Raw genomic sequence first — 20,349 nt, 5'->3', positions numbered from 1 at the left:
GCCACAGCTGGGGTTAGAAGTCACCTGTAATATACCAGCACCCTGGAGGCAGAATTTCAAGAATTAAAGGTCAGCTTGGCCTATATGGTAAGATCCTATCTCAAAATGTCAACAACCAACCAACCAAAAAAATAAAAACAAACAAATAAAAAAACCACGAAACAAAATTAACCACAAAAACGAAACAAGGAATTACGTGTTCTTTACTTGAATGCTTTAATTTTTTTTCTTGTACAGAATGCTCTCTGCTCTAAAGTACTTGTATTTTTCATTTTCTTCATTTCCTTGTGGAATCTCAGTTTTATAAAGTTACCAAGTGGTTTGTGTATTTCCTATGCTACTCTCTCATGTGTCCATTCCTGTAATTTCTGCTACTCTTTGGACACATTCAGCTCCACATCTTTCTCCTTTCCAATCTCTGTTATCCTCTTCAGAAGGTGTCTCCCAGCTGCTCACTGCTGATGGGCTGGCCATTGGAGAAAATACTACAGAAACGGCAGCTGGCAAGTAATAAGCAACAAATACAGCACCATGCCCATGGGATGTGGCAGAGTAAGGCAAACAGTTGAAGAACTTATATGTTTTATACTCTGCAATTATAATTTCATAGAAAGAAAAAATGTTTGACCCTGGAACAGACGACTTCTATTTATTTATTAAGGTGATCCAATGGAGAACCTACATGTTCCCAGTTAAGAATAGAAAAGTCCATATAGGCCTTTAAAGACTTTACTGTGGTGTCCTTTAAATAGGGTGTATCATATCACAAGAGGAGGAGGTCTCGTGATCTCAGCCTTAGTTAGCCTCCCATCTTAATTTCAACACCTTTTCCCCCAGCTTGGTTGGTATTGACTACATCTCACATTCTTTGTATTCTCTTAAGTTAGAAAATAATTCTGACGGTCTTCGAAGTAAACCTGTTATGTTTAGTGCCTGACAGAAGGTCCCAAATTCTTCATGGAGAGAGAAGGAAAATATTTAAATATAAGCAGAATAAGTCTTCATAAATTAAATCATTACTTCAGCAAAACGTATTGAGTGTTTACTGTGTTAGGTATTGTAATTGGTTCTGGGTATATATAAGTCAGTGAGTGGAAAAGACACAGCCCCATTCTTTGGAAGCTATAGTCATAAAGTTTTGGGGATTCAGAAAGCTCTGGGGTTTAGATGAATTCCAGAAACTTAGCCGTTTCTTTTACTGAGGTCTTAAAATAGGAACGTATTAATTGATCCACAATTCAGTGCTCAGAAACAGTTCCAGCCAAGTGCTATAATAGTTGCGACTATCTTCGGAGAACAGAACAAATCTGGGCTGTTTGAATTCTGGAGTTTACATAATTTTGGAGACTCTTCATAAGGAAAAGAATATAAACACAAAACAGATCTAGACATTAATCAGAATACAATGCAGAGACAGGAGTCAAGACCAACTGTGGTCAAAACACTGAAATCTTGCAACTTTCACAGCTAAGGATGGTCACCAATCAAGTGAGAGGACCCCAGGTTTCAGCAGCATTAGCTGTAAAATCTGCCTCCTGACACTCTTCATGACACGTCATTAGTGCTTGGTCAGGCAGCCAGATTTATAGATGCGGCCCGGAAACAGGAATAGAAACACTTCTGATTTCTGCTGAGCATTGTCATCACTGTAATGTCTGTAATAAATGGCAACGATTTAAAGTGCATTATTTTAGCTCTTGTGTAAGAATCTTGTGGGGAGAATTAGGAAGCACATTTTAGTTTATTAACCACAGATACATTCAGACAAAACATGCAGTGTCTCAGAATCATGTGCTAGACTTTAAGTTCAAACGTCTACAGGTGCAGTGCTGACAAACCGAACCTAGGAAGAGCAGCCATTGCTCGGCCCTGATGAACTCCCATTATCCAGGAGGAGCGTCCATGTTGTCAGACTTGTCTTTAAAATGGAAATTGAGAATATGGGACTTTTGCCAAAAGTCTACTGATTTTAGACATTGTCAGTGTCACAATGACACATATGGAGACAAATATACTCACACACACAGAATAAAAATAAATAATTAAAAAAAACAGTGCCACACAAACACTGTATTTCTCTAACTTCATGTGAGGAAATACTTTTTTCATGTGTGGTTTGGACTGACATTTCCAGAGAATTTTTACGACTTTTTTAAATAGGCTAATATACCTATATATTATATAGGTATGTTTAGGCTAATATATCTATATATTATATATTTGTATATATGCATAAATATGTATGCACACATATACGTGTGAGTTTCCATATCTGTAACAAATTAAATATTGTGTTGTAAAAAGAAGCTGTACACAGCTGTGGACCCTGTGTGACCTCCACCTATCTGGGCTCTCTTGTGCAGGATGATAGTGGATCTACTTGTGTTGAATAACTTTACTCTGCCCCCCTCCCCCATTTGCATTTGTATATTTTAACAGAGGACACTACTTCTCTAAAAATTTAAGATTAAAATAATGATCTTCCTTCCCTTCCTTTCTGACAATATGGTTCTGAGATTACAGGTGTGTATCACTATGCCTACTTAAAATTTTTCTAGTATTCTGTTTGAAGGTCTTGGTGGTTCTTCAGGGGTTGGGAACGCTGTTCTTCTGCTGAGCCTTTCTTCGGAGACAGACTTAAGACAACAGTCCCATCAGAGTCAGTCCCTCAGAGGTGGACTCTCCCGTGGTTGGTTACATGCTGTAGAGCCTAGAGGTATTCTAATGAACATGTTTCAGCAGGTATTGCTGTACCAGTTGATATGAGTTTCCCAAGTGTATGGCTCATGGAGGGTCTTGGGCCACCGAGCCACCCATGAGGTAAGGGTCTTTTAGAAATGGCATCCTATGATGGAGATTGCTAGGAACATAGGGTTTTCTAGAAGTCTCCTGCCAGTGAGGCTTCCACCTCCTTTTGTCTGGCTATGCCCTCACTTCCTGATCTTGTGTTTGTGTTGTACATATGTGAGTGTGCAGATATGTGTGTGTGTGCATGCAAATGTGGAGGCCAGAGGAGTATTTTGGAGGCTTCGCTCTCCTATTCTCTGCCTCTCTCACTGAACCAGAAGTTGGCTATTTTGGCTAGTCTGCTTGGCCAACAAGCTCTTGGGAATCTACCTATCTCTTTCCCCAATGCTGGGGTTGCAGGCACAGGCAGTTATATCTAGTTTTTTATATGGGTGCTCAGGATTTGAACACAGATACTCATGCTTGCCGAGAAAACCCTCTTACCTTCAGAAACAGCTCTTTGGCCCTTCCTGCTCTTTAAAATGACCATTGCTGAAAGCACAGTGCAAATTTTCTGAGCCTGTCTTAAGCCATGGCTCGTGCCATCTGCTGTTATTTCTCCTCTCACTGTGAGTGGGAAGTCCCTAAACCATCCAGTTACTCAGGAATGGTCTCTGGTCTTTCCCTCCTCTTCAGTGAGGTTCTCTATCTGTCTTTGCTTTGAAAGCTAGAGATATTCAGGCACACCCACCTCTTCTGACAGCATTATCCAATTTTCTCCAGTTCAATTCATGGCTAGTCTAGTAGACCATGCTTGCATATCATCTGCCAGCTTCCTTTCTCCACATAAACTAGAGAATTAAATGCCATAGAGTTTTCTCATAGTTTTCTAAATCATCAAGAATTTTCAGGAGAATGATTTGTTGAAGAAAATAACGTGATAATTTTACATTTCTTCTCTTCTAAAAATGTTTGTTTGCAGTAAACAGACACATTCAGACAAAGATATTGATCTTGGGCCCCAGATCCCAAGCATTTAACAATTGTTTGCTGTGACAGTTCCTGACAGTGTGTTTACATCTGAGAATGTCTCAGATTACTATTGCAGTAGCAAACTAGACAAATTCCCTAGAAATATTTGAATAGGGTAGAATATGCTTCCAGTTGTGGCTCCAATCTACCTCCCAGCGATACTGCATCATAAGTATTCCTCACTCGTGTTGATCAAGGGAGAACTGCTTCTCCCCAGAGCTGTTTTGCCCTCAGGCTCCACCTACCCCCCTCACTGTCCTCTCCTCGCACCTTCTGGGTACTGCTTGAACTTTAACTTTGCTGTGAAATCTACCTCTCCAGAGTTAGGTGCTTCTCACCTCAAGCGACTGCAATTTACTTTGGCCCTAGTGACATCCCGACAGAACTGGGATAACATTATTGTTTGTATCTTTTCGGTTTTGCTGTGATCTCCATGAAGGTGGGGCCTTTACCTTGCTCATCTTTCTATTTTTAGAACCCATTGCAATATTGAACAGGAAGAAAATGAAGACGAGGAGGCAAGCACATCCAGGCTTACACAAATCCCAAGAGCATTTAAGCTGTCAATAGACATAGCAGATAGCTTTCCACTTGATGTCTTTTACCTAAAGCTCTAAAACAAAGCAGATTATTGAAAGGAGATGCCCTACAACTTCAGCACACAGGTAAGTATGTTTATTTAAAGTAAAGAATTTGCAGTGCAGATGTGCTGATCCTAGCTTGATGAAAAGTTTGACAGAACAGTAGGACCAGAATTTTTCTTCCCATGGTTACTATCAGGAGCCCTGCTCCTACCTGGACAGGTTTGCTTCAGTTTCTTTATTGTTGAGGTGATAAAATACTCTGACAAAAGCAACTTTGGGGAGAGGGATTTTTTTTTTTTTTTTTTTTAGTTTACAATTCAAAGCATAGCTCATCATGTTAGGTAAGTTAGGGCAGCAAGAGTTTTGAGGCTGTTCATACTAAGTCTATAGTCAAGAGCAGAAAGAAAATGAATTCAGGTATGTTAATGCTCACTCTCTTCACTGCTGAATAACCCAGGATCTCCTGCCTAGGGAATGCTACCACCCACAGTAGATGGGTCTTTCCACCTCGATTAATGGAATCAACACCCCAGCTCTGGACATGACCAGGGGCCCATCTCCCACGTAATTTTAGATTTGCCAAGTTGGGAACTAACTCTCATCATCAAAAGGTTGTATCAATGAATCTAAAGAAGTAGCTCTACTTCGATAAGAGTATCTCCATTGTTTAAGGATTCCCCAAATTCCAAGCTCTTGCAAGTATTAAACATGGTGAAATGCTAATACAGAGTAAAAGAGTTATTTTTCCTCTATATGATATGTGTCATATTGATTTTTTTCTCTTAAAAGTCCCTATAATATTAAGTACTGTATCTTGGAGATATATCAGATTAGTGTAAGAAAATAAGTTTGACCTATAGGCGTTGAATGTTTTTGTATCATTTTGTTTTCAGATCAAGTATTTAAGAATTAGTTACTAAATACTCTCTTTAATGCTTTGACCACACAATGTCAGGCTCTCCAAACAAAAATGTCCTAGATGCTTCACTATAAATAATCTCTGTCATCTCCCTTTAAGGTTTTGGGTTTTGATCAAATGACCAACCCAATAGTGACGCTCCCAAAATGCTTCCTGGGGCCCTATTTCAGTGTGACACAGGTGACCTTAGAACTTCCCTCCAGTGCTGTTCTTGTGGCTTTTGAACATATTTTAAACATTTTCATTTCAGAGCAATTGTGAAAATACCATAAAATTGGGACAAAGATCGGCACACGTCCTTTACCTAGATTTTTCTAAATATGCACACCTGCAATAATTATACTGATCAAAACCACAGAACTAACATGGGTACTGTTGTCTAACCTGAATACATCACTTAAGTGTCACTGACAACCACTTTCTGGTCACTGTACTTGGCCCTCACACCTCCTTAGTCTGCCTTAGTCTGGAAAAAGATTGCTTAGTTTCTACCTTTATGAGCTTGACACATTTGAGTACTACTGGCCAGTTCTTAGACGGCTTTCAATTTGGGTTTGTCTTAATGTTCCTTAAGACTAAACTCAGGTTATGCAATAATTTTTGCAAAAATACCATACCAGAACCTCAGATAGCTTAATGTACAAAACTTATTTTGTTCCAGAATAGCGATCATGGGAGGTCTAAGAATAAGGAGACCTTATGTGGTGTAACTGTGGAGTAACCTTATGTGTAGCGTAATGCAGCTTAGCCTGCGTTAATATAGTTTTTTTTTAAAATAGTTCACATATAGTTTGTCTTTTTCTGCTTTTTTTTTTTTCTTTTGGCTTTTATTCTTTACCAAGGAGACAAAGAGAACTGGCCCAGGGTGTTGGGTTAAGGTATCTAATTCTGATGATTCCTTTTGGATCGCCAAGAAAATCCAAGGCAGAAAGATATTCAGGCCAGAATCTAGAAAGGGAACAGTGCAGCATGGCATGAAGGTCATGAATGTGACCTTCAGTAGGAGACAGACATGGTTAAAAGTCTATCACCAACGAGGTAATGGATCATGGGAATGTTATATAACTTTTCTGAGCCCCATTTTCCTTATCTTCAAAATAGAGTTGCTTTGTGGGTTCACCAAGGGCAGAGCACAGAGCCTTATAGCTGCTACTCAATATTTGCCAGAATGTGTGCATGTATTACAAACACACTCAAATGTCACCCTTTATGGATGGCCCTGGGTAAGTGATCCTTGGCTAATGGTCTCGGGTGAATCATGATTGTTTAGCACTGGGAAGAAATGACCCTGTTCTCTTCAGTGTGCATGGGGACCTGTGTGAGCCTCGATAGTACTCTTGATCACTGGGGTTGTACAATCTTTCTTTACCCACGAGGTGACTGTTGCACCATACCTATTCTTATTGGAATGCTCCTTCTCAGAAGCACTTTCTCACTTCTGTCGGTCACTCTGTGGTATCCAGGTGAAGAAAACAAATCTTCCCCATGCTCAGCTGATATAAGGTCTTAGTATAAACTGGTCAATATGAGTCAAAAATTTGAGTGAAAGACAGATTCACAGGAGGAAATAAGCAGATGTTTCTTAACATGTGCATTGTGTATACACAGGCCGAGCACTCAGGGATGAACAGCTAAAGGGCTGCCTGGATTGCACTTACGTGTCTTCTTAGGCGACACATAGAGAGAGTTGGGTTTTATGTTGGGAAAACAGGTTATGGAAAGGTGACCAGGTGAGGTACAGTAAGCTGGGGTGGTTGTGCAGACCTCAGTGGGAGCCTTCTCAATTGTAACCAGGAATCCTCCTCTTCTTCATCCAAAGAGAACAGGATACTTTTTAAGGTGTGGAAATTCCTTGAAAAAACAAACTTTCCTCTACAAATAGCAAACAAGGTGCTTGTTTTGAAGATGTTTCCTGGGTCTGTTGGTTATCAGTGCTCTTTTGCTCAAAATAACCTGACACACCAAAGAGGCCCATTTTGAAGCGTATAATCTGCTACTTTCAGCAGGCTTCTTCTCACTCCTGCAGGTCTCTCTCAGTCACTGGGCAGGGGTCCTTGCTCTGCTTTCTCTTGAACCAGCCCCAGGTACTGGGATGGGAGAAGACTGAAACTGGAATTGCCACCGCTATTTCACCTGTGACAAGAGCATAGCATAGCTTACTGCCTAGGGTGCTGTCCCAGGCACCCATTCCTCAGCTCCAGCTGTTGGCATCAGCCACGGTGTCACAACTGCTCATCTTCCCCGATGAACAGGAAGATGGAGTTTTTAATGTAAATCCCCTTGTGTTTTAGGTATCAATGATAAATAAGATGAAAAGTCAGGTTGCTGGGTGTGGTGATGCATACCCAAGCAAGGTAGGGTACTTATATGGGTGAGAGGTGAATTGGTTGCTTAGTGAAATCCTATCTCTGAAAACAGACAAACACAACCTCCAAGTCAAAAAAAAAAAAAAATCAAGAAAGCATTTTGAAAAACAAAACCATTCTGACTTAGGATTTCAGAATCATAGAATGTAGGTCAGGCTGACATTCATCTAATTTAACCCCGTAGATTTATGGATAGAAAAATGGCAGTTTAAATGGAAGAAGTGACTTTGGGATTACAGAGCTAGATATCAAGGTGATAGGGCTTAGATGGAGGTTAGCTCATCTGTGCTGCCTAGTGTGGTGTTCAAATATTCATAATAATGAAGGTCTGGGCAACCACTGCCATGGATTTAGGGTTTGCCTCTGTCCTGGTTTTTCTCTTGAAGGAGAGAAGAGCGGGTTGTCCTGTGTTCTGGTTTACAGACATGGTCCTGTGGTTCTTGTTGCTGGCCACCTCTTGATGTGTCAACGGCAGCAGGAGACACAAGTCTCTGTTGCTAGCTGTTCAGTCTGAGGGCTCTTTTCATAAACGGCTACCTACGTGAAGCCAGGATGTAGACTAGCCCCACTGAAAAAATATTTCGGGACAAGTCAGTATTAAGAATTTTTTTTGTTTGTTTAAGAAACGCACAGAAGTGCACACCCAAGATTAAATAGAGGTGTTTGTGGAGTGGTGTTAAGTGTCCTAAGGAAAAAAAGTATGTGAATACAGTGTATGTGGCTTTTGAAGTTACATTGTTCAAAGTATAGAATCAAAAGACTAAGTAAAAAATGTTTTGATATACTTGTTTCTAGCTAATTAGTTTTTGTTTAGTAAATTATAAAGTAGTTAATAAGATGCCTCTGAACAGGTTTACAAAAGGAAATGCTAATGATATAAAAACATGTCAGAGAGGTCAAAGAAAGTCTTAGGGTCTATAGGTCACAAGGAGGTCAATATACATCAATACAGCTCACAGCTGTGAATGTGTGTGTGAGTTTCCTTTAAAATAGGAGTCTGGCCCCTTGTAGGCATTTTGTTCATCTGTGAAATAATTCTTGACTTTCCGCCAGTGAGAGAGTCACACCAGACACCAGGCCTCTTTTCTTTCTCGTGTTCCTCTAATTTTTCTTATCTTCCTACCCTACCTCAAGGGTAGTGGTGTGCCAAGAGAGCACAATTCAGTGCCTACGCAAAGGCTGCTGAGCTCTCCTCATCACATAGCTGCCAAGGACAGCTTTCCATTCCATGGGAAATCACCTCTGTTGTCCCTCACCATTCTATCTCACCCCAGGACTCCTTCTTCACCCTCAGCCCTGAGAATTCTCCCCTTACCTTCTGTGTTCCAGTCACTCTCCTCTGGACCCTGTTTACCTGCTCTTCCCAACCCTTTCTTGAATGTGTTTTATTTTAAAACATTTTTTTTGGTGTGTGTTTGTGTGTGTGTATACAGGTGTTCATATATTGTGTGTGTGGAGGTTTCTGTTTCTACTGTTGGTGTCAGATTTACACGTCAAGGGCTTGTGTTGATGACCTGAGTCCCTATATCCCAGGTTGGCCTGACTTTTGCCTCTTTCCTTAGCTTCTCTAGGTCTCTTCCATTCATTCCTATTCTCCAGAGGTTTAGCCAAACCCAGAGGAAGGAACAGGCCAAATAAAGTTTCTTCCGAGTGTGGAGTTTGAGGTGTTGGTGGAGAACGTAAGAGGTTCACGACCAAATTAGCTCTGCAGCAAAGAGCCAGGTGGGCGTAGCAGGCGGTGAAGCTGCCAAGTGAACTTTAGCAGTTTACAGTCTCCAGCAGCTAATCCAGGCTCTTCACAGGGATCCCTGCTCTCCACTTTCTCTGTAGTGGGTGCACAGGGAGGGAACCCCTTTCCCTCTTTGGTGGGAAGCTTGAGCCCATAGGAAAACATGTCTTAAATAGTTTATTTCTCAAAGCTAAAGCCTCCTAATCGAGGTGTTTACAAAAACGGTTTGGTAGAGTTGCAAAAACAAAATGAAGAAGGTTGTCAGTAGAAAGAGCATTCCAAGCCTTTAAAATCTCATCTGGCGTCTGTAAGGAGGGCTCATGAGTGTCCTGTAAACCACCAGAGGGCTTTCCTCTGGGGCTCTGAGCTGTAGTAGTAGGCAGCAGAGGCTCAGGACTAGGGTTTAGTTGTTTTTATAAGCAAAGGAGCCTTATTTATTTCAGAAGATGGCTTATGGATTTTTATTTACTTAAAATACACTTCATCTCATCTCCTGTGGACTCTGGTAATCACTAAGTTGCCCTTTGCTTCTCTGAGTCTGATTATTTTAGGTCCTTCATAGAAGCAGGAGCTTCAAGATTCATTTACGTTGTTGGGTAAGTCAGGATTCCTTTCTTAAAAGGCTGAAGAGTATCGCATTGTATTTATAAATCATATTTTCACTATCCACTTACATGTTGTGGACACTTAGCCTGGTTCCATATCTTGGCTGTTACAAATAATGATGAACAAGGTAATGCCAGTATCTCTTTGAGATCCTTAATTATCTTGGATAAATATTCATAAGTGGATTTGGCCAATCATACAGTAATTCAAGTTTTTATATTTAGAGGAATTATCCTGCTGCCTTCTCTAATGGATAGAAGACTTTACTTTCCCTCCAATAATGCGTGATTCTAAACTCTCCATGTTTCAGCCAATTTTTGTCATTAGGTCTTTTTGATAATGGCCATCCCAGCAGGTCTGAGGTGATATCACAGAGTGATTCCTATCTTTGATATCAAAGGAAGAAAAATGACTCTGTATTCTAATTGTAGAGGACCACTGTTCATGCTTTTATCTTCTTCAAAGGTTAAAAATAACTTGAGAGCTTTTAGGTTAAAAAAAAAATATGTTGGATGGGCAAGGCCCTGCTTAGCCAGGCAAACTAAGGTCGGTGTTAAACCTGCGGTTACTGGCCTCACGTGCCTTCTGATTCTTGTCCCGCTGGAAATTAGGCTTAAAGAATGACCCAACCCTAAGCCCGTGAAAGCTCAACCTCAGCATTGACAAACAACATGTGTGAAGGAGCAGTTGCTCTCCAGGGTGTGGGTGAGGGCAGGAAATCAAACAAAAACATGGAGGGCCAAATCTCCTACTTTCTTCATCCTCCCTAAACGTGAGTCCTGAGGACTAATGAACACCCAGATCTGAAGAGTGGAGCGTTGTAGCTTGGGTATGGTGGGATGGGATAGGGTACCACAGTTTCTAGGACAGCCTCCATCGCTGGGGGCTAACTACCTCCCTGATGATCTTAACTTTTGAGGGGATGAGCTCTTTGTTGGAGACAGTGTGACGTCTCAAGCTCAATTCTCCTCCAATTTATTAAGCTGCAGCCCTCAGCATGGTCCTGAGCTTGGCCCTCCACTCAGCAGCCATACTGTCTTGGGGGACACAACACTTACCCCTCCACTCTGCCTACAGTGCCAATGGAATGCTGAGGAATAACCTTCTTCCTTCCAGCTCCCGGGCAGGTATAGCCCGAGGGTTCCCACCCCAAGCACTCCTTAATGTGCCTGGCTCATTGTACCATTCCCTACCTTAGCTCCTGCTCTCAGCTTTAGACTTGCCATCTTTAGTTTCTGCTGTTTCTCATTCCTTTCCCCTCCCAGCCTCTTCTTCCCAGAGCGAGCCATGTCAGCTTCCAGATCCGTGTGCTGCCCCCATGCATCGCTGTTTCCTTCCTGCCTGCAACTGTCTGCAAGGACCTGAATGCCAAACCCATGCACTGCTGAGCCATCTTTGAGAGCTCTGGCTCTCGTCATTGACATGTATCTTTTACATTTACTTGCTATGTTTGTCTTCGGACCTTTGACATTGAAAAATGTGACTAATTTAAAACTACTGAATAAATAAGAGTTCGGATGGGGCTGGCAGCCACTGTTTCTATTGTGTTCTGACGACAGGTGCTTATGAATGTTTAAGAAGCTGTGTCTCTTGGTCTTCCTCTGCAAACCAAGCCCTGTGGCACTCAAGTATGCTGTTGGTCTCATTTTTATCTCTCTGGGTCAAACAGGCCCCAAGCTTTATGATGCTTGTACATGCTTGGGCAGGAAGTTACAGTGACGGAAACCACAGGGGCTGTCCTCACTCCTCGCTACACTGGCTTTGAGTGCTATGTCTCTCCAAGGGAGAATGAGGTGTAGATGACTCACACAAGTGGCCTTCTCATCCAGGATACTCAAGTCAAGATTCTGGTATCACTTCCCAGGTCCAATCCCAAAGAAAGATTTTTGTGAGGTAACCAGAGGCAGAGGCCTCTGATCTCTGTTCCCCAGATCTCACTTCCCATCTCTGAAAGGTGAGATAAGGGACCAGCCAACACAAAGCACTTTGACCCTGTCCTCTGCAGTGCACTGGCAACCTCTTGCCCTGTCTGTTTCAGCAGGTTGGAGCTGAATAGGTTCACTGCAGACCATCTAGCTTTCTGATTGTGGAGAAGATGGGGTGAGGCTGCTGCTTCCTAAGCCTCACGTCAAAGCATCATTCCTGAAATCATAGTGACTCCCACACTTCACATTCTAAGAGGCTCTTTATATATCTGCAGACACTTAAAAGATCTTTTATATAACGGTCAAGATGGAAATAGGAGCTGTTTCTTTAATTCTTACTACACAATTTAAAAGAAACTCTTTAATATTCTATTCAACTATTTCTTTGCTTTTTTTCTCTTTCTTGCTGGCTCTGAAAAGTAAATGCAGCCATAAATATGCAGAATGTGGGAAGCTGACTTTTCCTATATCTAATAAAAACCTTGGGGAGTAATTGAAATAACTTGGTGTGGGCAGCCAGGTTACACGCTGCATAATATCAAAATAAAATGCACAGCAAGGAAAGCAACAGAAAATGGGAAGAGGAGCTGGAGAATAAAACCAAGACATTAGATAACAGGTAACTATGAGAAACTAAAAATATCCTTTTAGAATTACATTCTTAGAAGATCTGATGAGAAGTGTATTCAGAGAAGCAATAATTCAAGACACAGTGAATATTTGTATAATTCAGAGGAATGCAAACTGAAGAAAGAGAAATCTCCTTTGTCTGCAGCATCTCTCACTGCATGGGCAGAAGCTGGGCCTTGCACTGAACTCACCGTGCATTTCTCTGTGATGAGTCTTTCCTCCTACCTCCCTTTGCCTGCTGCTGTGGACAACCTGGATTTTAAAGGAGTGTATGTGTTAAGGCAGCAAAATATACATGAATACTTGGCTACTTTGGGTTGCCAGGGATACTCTTTGGAGCATCTCACTCTGGTCTTCATGAGTTTTACAAAAGACTGCCAGATTTGGGGTGGGAAAGTGATGCTGACACCTCTGGGTCTTGAAAGAGACAGAAATGTTGGCTCTGAAGTTACACAGAGCAAGGCCGGAGTGTGCATGCCTAAAGAGTTGGGCTGCTCATCACCCTGAGTTACCTTGATACCTTTATCCTATTACTCTTTCTAGACTTAATTTATATATATATATATAACACCTTTCATAAAAGTAGAGTTGAGGGAAGAGAGAAAGGAATCACTCAAAATTTCTCAAACAATGATCCTAGTGTATGTCCTACTAATCTTCTTAGATACAGCCCCTCACCATTTCCTTTTAAAAATGTGGTCAAAATTGAACTATAATATCCAGTTTTGTGGCTTTGTCTGTGTTTTGACTTTCCTGTTTAAAAATAGACTCTTTGCCATAATTTCCTAAAGCTGCATAATATTCCACAGAAATGAGCTTTCGTTGTTTTCCCTGTCTGTATGGAGAGCGAGTCTCTAGCATTGGGAGCTCTTTGAGTCTCTCACTGATGTGCAATCAAGGGCTTATATCTGGGGACTTCACAAGCAGCTTTCATCTACACTGTCCTCCCCTACTAGTGTTCACACATAAAGCAAAGCTGACCTTTCTCTGTACATCATTGAAGATCACAGGGCAGTGGAGGCCTGACCTTCGCTGATATCTGAGTAGAGTTAGACAGGGTGGGCAAAAGTTTCAGCCCTGTAACTTCCCATCTCTATGACCTGGGACAAAGCTCTAGACATGTCTGTGTCTCCTTTTTCTGAGCTGCAGCAATGCATATATCCTCATACTTTTCCAATTTTGAGAAAAATGTCCTAACACATTGGGTAATTGAGTTGAGTGCTGTAGTCAATATGTACATTATAAGCTTTTGTTCCCATTTCTACCGTAACACTCCCCAAGGGATTACAATCAATGACATCTTAGTTCTGAGGAAACATAATAATTCATATTTGCTGGCAATGTTTATTGAGAACAGGATTAACTGACATATACATAAATATACATACTTTAGCTGAAATATGTTTCTCAGCATTTGGTGGGAGTTCAATACCAGTTAAAACATCCCTTCTTAAAGAGTAGGACATTCATTTCATATAGAATACTTCTTTAAGAAATAGGTTAGGAAGATGATGCAGCCAGTCATGATGAGACCTGATAGGCTAGGCCCATTTAGAAGGGGAGGAGGACCTCCTCCTCTATCAGTGGACTAGGAGAGAGTCATAGAGGGAGAAGGCGAAGGAGGGTGGGGCTGGGAGGAGGTGAGGAAGGGGCCACAGCCCGGATACAAGGTGAATAAATTTTAATAAATAAATAATAAATAAAAAAGAAGTAGGTTATTTGTAGGTAATACGTTTAGTTAAAACCCATGCTTCTATGCATCTTTAGTCACTGAGAGTTGGTAACTCATGGTAAGGCTGTGGCTTATTAAACAGGAGTCTAATGAGCATCCGAGAGCAGCATGCCACCTCCTAGTTCAACAAGGAGGATAAAGACCCACGTGAGTAAATCTTAAAAGTCTGACCACTGCAGAAATGTGGGAGAATGCTCTAGTGGGCAGAACAGAGCTTTTCCAGAAACCTTGGTTTGCCTGCCCTTGTTTAACTAAGGCTCATCTGGGTCATACTTCTCCAACTGTGTGTCTCTTCATTTGGCTAAGAATTAATAGATCTGTTTCACTGTTGTGTGACTGACACGGCCTCTATATTTCCTTGTCTGCATCCTGTTCTCCTTTTCTGTGTGTAAATGTCTGGAAGGCCGGAGCACTGTGCTCAGAAGGGGAAGGAAGACTTCACTGTGTTCTGGTTGTCCACTGCTAATTTTTTAAATGTTTTTTATTAATTACAGTTTATTTACTTTGTATCCCAACTCTAGCCCCTTCCCTCATCTCCTCCCAATCACATCCACCCTCCCTCTTCTCCACCCATGCCCCAACCCCAGTCCACTGATAGAGGGAGTCCTCCTCCCTATTCATCTGATCCTAGTCTATCTGGTCTCATCAGGACTGGTTGCATTGTCTTCCTCTGTGGCCTGGTAAGGCTGATCCTACCTCAGGGGGAGGTAGGTGATCAAAGAGCAGGCCAATCAGTTCATGTCAGAGACAGTCCCTGTTCCTATTACTAGGGAACCCACTTGGAGACTGAGCTGCCATGGGCTACATCTGTATAACAGTTCTAGGTTATCTCCATGAATGGTCCTTGGTTGGAGTATCAGTCTCAGAAAAGATCCCTGTGCCCAAATTAATTTTTGTAGTAATTCCCAAATAAAGTGAATTCTTACATGTGCTTTGGTGAAGGACAGGCTACGCACCATTTTTTGAGATACTCTGGTAGTCTCTGTGATTGCAATGGTTTCTTTTCCTCAAATTATGGTAAATGGATTTTTCTTCAATTCTGAAACAAATATATAAGTATATATTTAATATCAAGATACTCAATGATGACATTAAAAGAAACATGTATCTGAGATGCTTTTAGAAATGCAGTAAAAATGACCTAATCTGAAAGTTGCTTTTCCCATAATATGTGTACTGGCTGGTTTTGGGTGTCAACTTGACACAAGCAGAATCATCAGGAAAGAGCCTCACTCGAGGAAATGACTCCATGATATCTAGCTATCAGGCATTTCTCCATTAGTGAACAAAATTGGAGGGCTCAGCTCTTTGTGGAACCTGGGTTGCTGGCCCTGGGTTTTATAAGAAAGCAGGCTGAGCAAGCCATGAGAGGCAAGCCAGTAAGCGGCATCCTCCATGAGCTTTACACCAGCTCCTGATTTCAGGTTCCAGCCCTGCTTAATTAAGTTCCTGTCCTATCTTCATCCAATGATAGACTATGATCTGGAAGTGTAAGCCAAATAAATCCTTTCCTCCCCTCTCCCCCCAAAACAAAAACAAAAACAAAAACAAAAAGAACTCAGCACAACCAAGCTTCGCTGACAGTCTCTTTGTACTGTGAATGTATTGTCAGATGTCCTGTGACACAAGGCATACCCATATGGGAAGGGTGCTGTTGATGTAAAAGTTTTGCTTTTGTGTGGAGTCCTGCAAAGCCATACCTTTCCAATCTTTTCACTAAAAATAGTTGCTGCAATTTCTTCAGCAGCCATTTACCACTGTTATTTGGAAGTGGAATGCATGCCTTTTCTTGGCTGCTATGAGGCTGTGGAAGATGCTCTTGCCATGTGGTCTACTGTTTTCTGTATACATGTGTTGGTTGCAGAGCTTGTAGCTTGTAGAAGGACTCATGCCCACATGGAATGATGACTTCATTTCCTGCTTCCCTTGTGCCTAGACTATATCACTAATCCCTGGACGATGCGATAGAACTAAAAGAGTAGAGTGGTAATTTCTAGTGATCTTTGTTGGGAATCACATGGAAGGCAACTCTTGTTCTTTCTTTCTTCATTTCCTACCTTGATTCTGGTGCCCAGAGTAGAAATGCTATTGTCTTGGACAGTGGAGTCAAAGATCCACTTTGGGAAGGCAGAAGGGTGAGTGAGAGGAGCCTGTGTTCCCCCCCAAGAGACAGTGTAGAGCTGAGCTTCAACACTAGTCCTACACATACCACATGTCTCTGGCTTTTCTGCTTGAGAAAAGTACACTCATGTTTTAACTTATTCAAGCCATATGTTTTGTCTCTCTCACTTGGAGCTGTATTTAATATTAATGGACAGATAGTTCAGAGTCAAATTTGACACCAGTATTAGGTTATAATTATAGAAAATTTAAGCAATTTTCTTGGCTCCTTTTTGAACTACCTTTGATTCTCTATTTTATTTTGCCAAGATTTTAATTTAATTTGAATGTAATTTAGTGTTATGTTGCCTGTACGTTTATAGACTCCCTAAAATCCTTTTTTGAAACAAGACTATATATAAACTAATGAATGATAATTTAACTCATAAATATTCCATTACTCTTAAAATACATTTCCATTTTCATAAATTTGTATTTAACAACCCTGCAAACATCCCTTATTTTCAAGGATTATGGAAATTATACTCATTGTATTACAGTACTTGGCAACTGCCTCAGATCTTTCAGAAAGGTGAATATGGCTCATGTTTGGGTTTTCAGGGTGCATTGAAAGTAGCAATCAGGAAGATCTACAGACAATGCTTCTTGAACTATCCAAAAGGAGAAAGAAAAGAAAAAAGAAAACAAACAGAAAGAGAAAACTTTCATTTTCATGAAGCCATTATCATGTTAATACTCAAACCATGCAAGACCCCCCCTCACTCTCCCCCCAAAAACCCTCTCCAAACTACAGGCCATGAACAATGACTCAACATTGATTGATTCAACAATGCTCAATAGAAACTTGCAAACTGAATCCAAATATACATCAGAAAGATCATCCATTATGATCAAGTTGGCTTTATCCTGGAGATACAGGGATCGTTCAACATACTAAACTAATTAAATGTAGTAAACCATAAAATGGATAGAAAAACAGCACTCACATGATCATATCAATAGCTATAGAAACTGTCTTTGACAAAATTCAACATGCTTTCATGATAAAAATCCTAGAGAGAGTAGGACTAGAGGGAATGTCAAAAATCCCAATTTCATTCTTTATAGAAAGAGAAAATATTATACTAAAATTCATATGGAAACAGAAGAGAACCTAGAAACCTAAAATAGTCCTGAGCAAAAAGAGCAATGCTAGAGGGTTTACCATTCCTTATCTCCAGATATATCACAGAGCTAATGTATATATAAAACAATGCAGTCCTGGCACCCAAACAAAAATGTAGACCAATGGGTCAAAAATCAAATACCCAAACATGAGTACACATAATTAGAGGAATTTAACATTTGATTAAAATGCCAAAAAGACAACTGAAAAAACACAGCATCTTCAGAAAATGGTGCTGGGAAACTATATGTCTACATGTACAAGAATGAGAATAGATCCATATCCATCACCTTGTACAAAAAAATTACAAAAAAATGGATCAAAATCCAAAACGTGAAACTTGAAACTGCTAGAAGAAAAACATAGGCAGTACAGGGGGCAGGTATAGGAAAAGGAGCCCATTTATCTAGGAATTGAGGCCAACAACTAACAAATGAAACTTTACAAAACTAAAAAACTTCTGGATATCCAAGGTAATAATCAACTGAGGGAAAAGAAAACCCATAGTAATAAAGAGAAAGTTTTAGCTGTACATTGGACAGAGGATTAACATAAAGAATATATAAAGAATTAAAACAAAGAGATTCATGTTTTGCAGTTCTGAAACATATTCCTGAATTATTTCAAACATCACATTCCCATCTTTTTTTGGCTCTCCTAGAATTATCATTTGGATAATAACTCATCTGAACTGGTCTTCTAGTTGTTCTAGCTTTTTTTTTTTTTCTGCCCTATTTTTAATCTCTTTGAATTTTTTTCTTTTTTTTTAAGGATGACATTCTCAACTTCATATTCTAACCCTTCTATAAAATAATGCTACTGGCATAATTTTGAAGTAGTTTTTCTCTGAATAGTTCTTTAATTTTCTATGTTTTAATTTTAGGACTGTAGTCTCTCCTCTGATATTTATGAAGATGTCAACTATAGCTATTAATTGTTATCTTTCTAAGTATGATAATAGAGGTTTTTATCTGAAGGAAAAAATAGGGAGAGAGAAGCACAGGAGCTGGGAGGTGGAGGCAACTAGGAGGACGGAGGGAACGGATCCTGTGGCCAGAGTGTGCTTTTTGAAAAAAGAATCTATTTTCAATTTAAAAAAAACACGTTTTTATGGTAGAAAAGATTACTGATTGCTTTTCTAGAGGACCTGGGTTCAATTCCCAGCATGCACATGGCAGCATAAAACCTTCTGATGCCTTCTTCTGGCCTCCCCAAGCACTGCAGCTACACAGCGCACAGACATACATATAGGCAAAACAACCACACACCCGAAATAAAAAAAAATGTAAAAACCTCAAAATATAAAAAAGCAAAAATAAAATTTCCTTCTTTAGTGCTCCTCCTTCTCCCCTCCCGTTTCTCCTTCCACGTTTGAAGTTCTGTCGGGTGCCTGACCATCCTGGTTTGTTGGATGACACTGGAATGTCGGAGCCTGCTGCATGTGAGTCGGCTGGTGATAGATGGGGGGGCCAGATGTGCCCGCTGTGTGTGGTTCTGGCGGTGGGATGAACTGGCCGAGGCCGAGGGTCTGTCCCGTGTTAGGTTGGCCTGTGCACGCGTCCATGAGGTACTGTCTTAAATAAGTTATCTGATGTAGAAGGTCAGCCACTGTAGGAGCTGCTATTCTCTACACAGAAGGTCTTGAACTGTTTAAGAGTGGAGAAAGCAAAGAAGCCAGTCCCCCACGTGCATTAGTTTCTCTCTGCTCTTGACTGCGCAGGGGCTGTAACAGGCGGCTCTGGGAGTGTCTGTCACCTTGTCCTTCCCACAGTGGTGGCCTGTAACTGTCAGCAAAGTGAAACTTCCTCCCCTGAACTGCTTGTTGACAGGGTACTTTCTCACAGCATCAGGGATGAAACTGGAACACTAGCTCTTAGTATCTTTGGGACTGTCCTCTAGGTCTCTTCACGGGGCTTGGGAAGGTTTATCTGGTCTGTAGTCATGAGACTGCTCCCTAGATTGTTGACGCCAGGGTTGATTGGAGAGAGACTCTGCCAGACCAGAACCTGTTGACCTTAGCATCTCTGAGGGAAAAGGCTCTAATCTTCTCTGAAGAGAGGAAGCACAGCTGCCCGGCTAAGGGATTCAAAAAGCTGCATCGTCAGTCACATGAACACCAATATTTGTGCTTTTAGCTTTCATCTTCCTTTTGACAGCCGTTGTAGAGATACTCCTCCAGGCCCTGAGGAGTTTTGCAGTGGAAACTGCGGTTGCTGGCCGGCATTCCCTCTCACCAGTTTGGGGTGCAGAGCTCCTGAACCTACCATCAGTTCCCTGTTTGTTGTGTTTCTTCCTGGCTGCCAGCCCTCTCTGGTTGTTGACTCGTCCTATCCTCTTTGTCCTTGCGGATGAATTCATTTACTGTTCTTGGTGTAAAGCTTCTCAGGGAGAGAAGAAAGAGCTTGTTTTCGAGCTGCATGCTCATCCAGAAGCCTGAATTGAATACTGTGTGGTTTATGTCCTCTGCCTTGACTACTTTATTATATTTTGTGAAAACATATGGGAAGTGGACATTAGATGTGAGTTCAATGCTAAAATAATTTCACGGTCAATAAAGAGTGCTTATTTTCTTCGGGAAAGTAATTGTTACCAACATTTGGTCATAAATATATTTTTAATAATTTTAAAAATGGAATTTATGTACTGAAATATTGTTTTGCTTATGCATGCCCAGCTCATGGAGAGTAAATAACGTGGCTATTAGTCTTAGAGATACAGTCATCTGCACCGTTCATTCTAAGAAGATAGCTATCTTTGCCAGTCACTGATAGATTCATTAATATTGGTGACTAAAAGCAGCATCTATAATTTTA

The 20,349-nt window shown here is 40.9% G+C and overlaps 1 protein-coding gene across 1 annotated transcript in view; it reads right to left on the bottom strand.

Moving 5' to 3' along the window:
- Aoah (acyloxyacyl hydrolase) overlaps nt 1-20,349 on the bottom strand; it is a 226,754-nt gene that overhangs the window by 39,305 nt on the left and 167,100 nt on the right. Inside the window, exon 13 of the mRNA XM_060372382.1 lies at nt 15,207-15,289. Within this exon, the coding sequence (XP_060228365.1) occupies nt 15,207-15,289 (83 nt within the window). The remainder of the gene's footprint in view (nt 1-15,206; nt 15,290-20,349) is intronic.

The sequence above is a fragment of the Meriones unguiculatus genome, chromosome 19 (assembly GCF_030254825.1).
Source record: "Meriones unguiculatus strain TT.TT164.6M chromosome 19, Bangor_MerUng_6.1, whole genome shotgun sequence".
In the NCBI taxonomy this organism is placed as follows: domain Eukaryota; kingdom Metazoa; phylum Chordata; class Mammalia; order Rodentia; family Muridae; genus Meriones; species Meriones unguiculatus.
This window is presented reverse-complemented; position numbering and strand designations above follow the sequence as displayed.